Source organism: Ischnura elegans, assembly GCF_921293095.1.
Source record: "Ischnura elegans chromosome 13 unlocalized genomic scaffold, ioIscEleg1.1 SUPER_13_unloc_1, whole genome shotgun sequence".
NCBI classification, from domain to species: Eukaryota; Metazoa; Arthropoda; class Insecta; order Odonata; family Coenagrionidae; genus Ischnura; species Ischnura elegans.
The window spans coordinates 16,523,994-16,525,249 of record NW_025791657.1 but is presented as its reverse complement, the minus strand read 5'-3'; the positions used below and the strand labels follow the sequence as shown (position 1 = coordinate 16,525,249).

Here is a 1,256-nt window from a genome sequence, read left to right as displayed (position 1 = left end):
ATTGGTTTTATTATGAGTAACCGTAGAAATAAATTTGATAGTTGTATTATGAGTTGGATATAATGTAGTAATCACATTTGCTAATATATTTTGTCTTGATTGCATTATTGCAGTGTTAACTCCTGTTGCACTAGAAGACAAACTTCAGCCTGAGTTAATTTGTACTCCATTTTTTAAATATTTTTTGGTTCTTTTCCTTAAATGTCTGAAAACTTAAGGGGTAGAAACAAATTGATGCGTGAAATGACTGCACGTCGCAAACATAGACTAGTAGCTGGGGAGAAGCATGCTAGCTCATCCAAAGTGAATCCTGCAAGTGTTGATATTATAGATGAAGCAAGGGAAATGTCTCTCATCGTTGAGGATGTTGAGGTGGGGCCAATGGAGCAATACGGCTTTTCTAGCATGAATGCTTGTGATGAGGCAGAAGGAGCCACAACAGGCAGCTCTGACGATTGCATCACAGAAGATGATGAATTTGTAGTTTCTGATTTCGTAATGGGAATTGCAATCTGGGCTTCAGATGACATAACTCACAGCAAGGTTAACTCACTATTGAGGTATCTACGCAAAATTCCAGCCCTTAGGTCTCTATCACTTGATTGCAGGACTCTGCTAAAAACGCCTCGGTCAACTGTGGTGAAATCAATGGCTCATGGTCTCTATAGCCACTTGGGTATTGCTACCAGTATCGAAAGGATTTCTCAAGTTAATCCTGAAGTTATGGACAAGGATACCATTAAACTCAATTGCGATATTGATGGCCTTCCACTGTCCAAATCAGCAAGTAGCCAATTTGGCCCATAATGCTATCTTTGTTGGATTATCCACTGATATCACCTTTTGCTGAGGCCATTTATCATGGAAGCGAGAAGCCGCAGTCATGTGATGAGTATTTGTTTGAGTTTGTGGAGGAAATGAAAGCTCTGAAGAAATCAGGCTTATTTCTAAATTCGAAGCGCTTTGAAGTTGCCCTTGATGCGTACATTTGTGATGCTCCAGCTAAAAGCTTTATTCGTCAAACTGTTGGGGATACTGGATACGCATCTTGTACCAAATGTACCGTTTATGAAGACTATATGAACAACAGAGTTTCATTTTTGGAAATTGATTGTCCATTGAGGACTGATGAGAGCTTTGCAAAGTGTGAAGATGCAAAGCACCACGATGGATTGTCTCCACTTCTACAGATATCAGGCACAAAACTGGTTAGTCATTTTCCCCTTGACTATATGCACCTCATTTGCTTGGGGTGA

General features: G+C 39.9%; 1 protein-coding gene across 1 annotated transcript; it reads left to right on the top strand.

Annotated features, from left to right (window-relative positions):
- Window positions 1-806: 806 nt before the first annotated feature.
- On the top strand, window positions 807-1,256 carry LOC124172123. Its single transcript, XM_046551529.1, has one exon. The coding sequence runs from the start codon at window positions 807-809 to the stop codon at window positions 1,254-1,256; it is 450 nt and encodes a 149-aa protein (XP_046407485.1).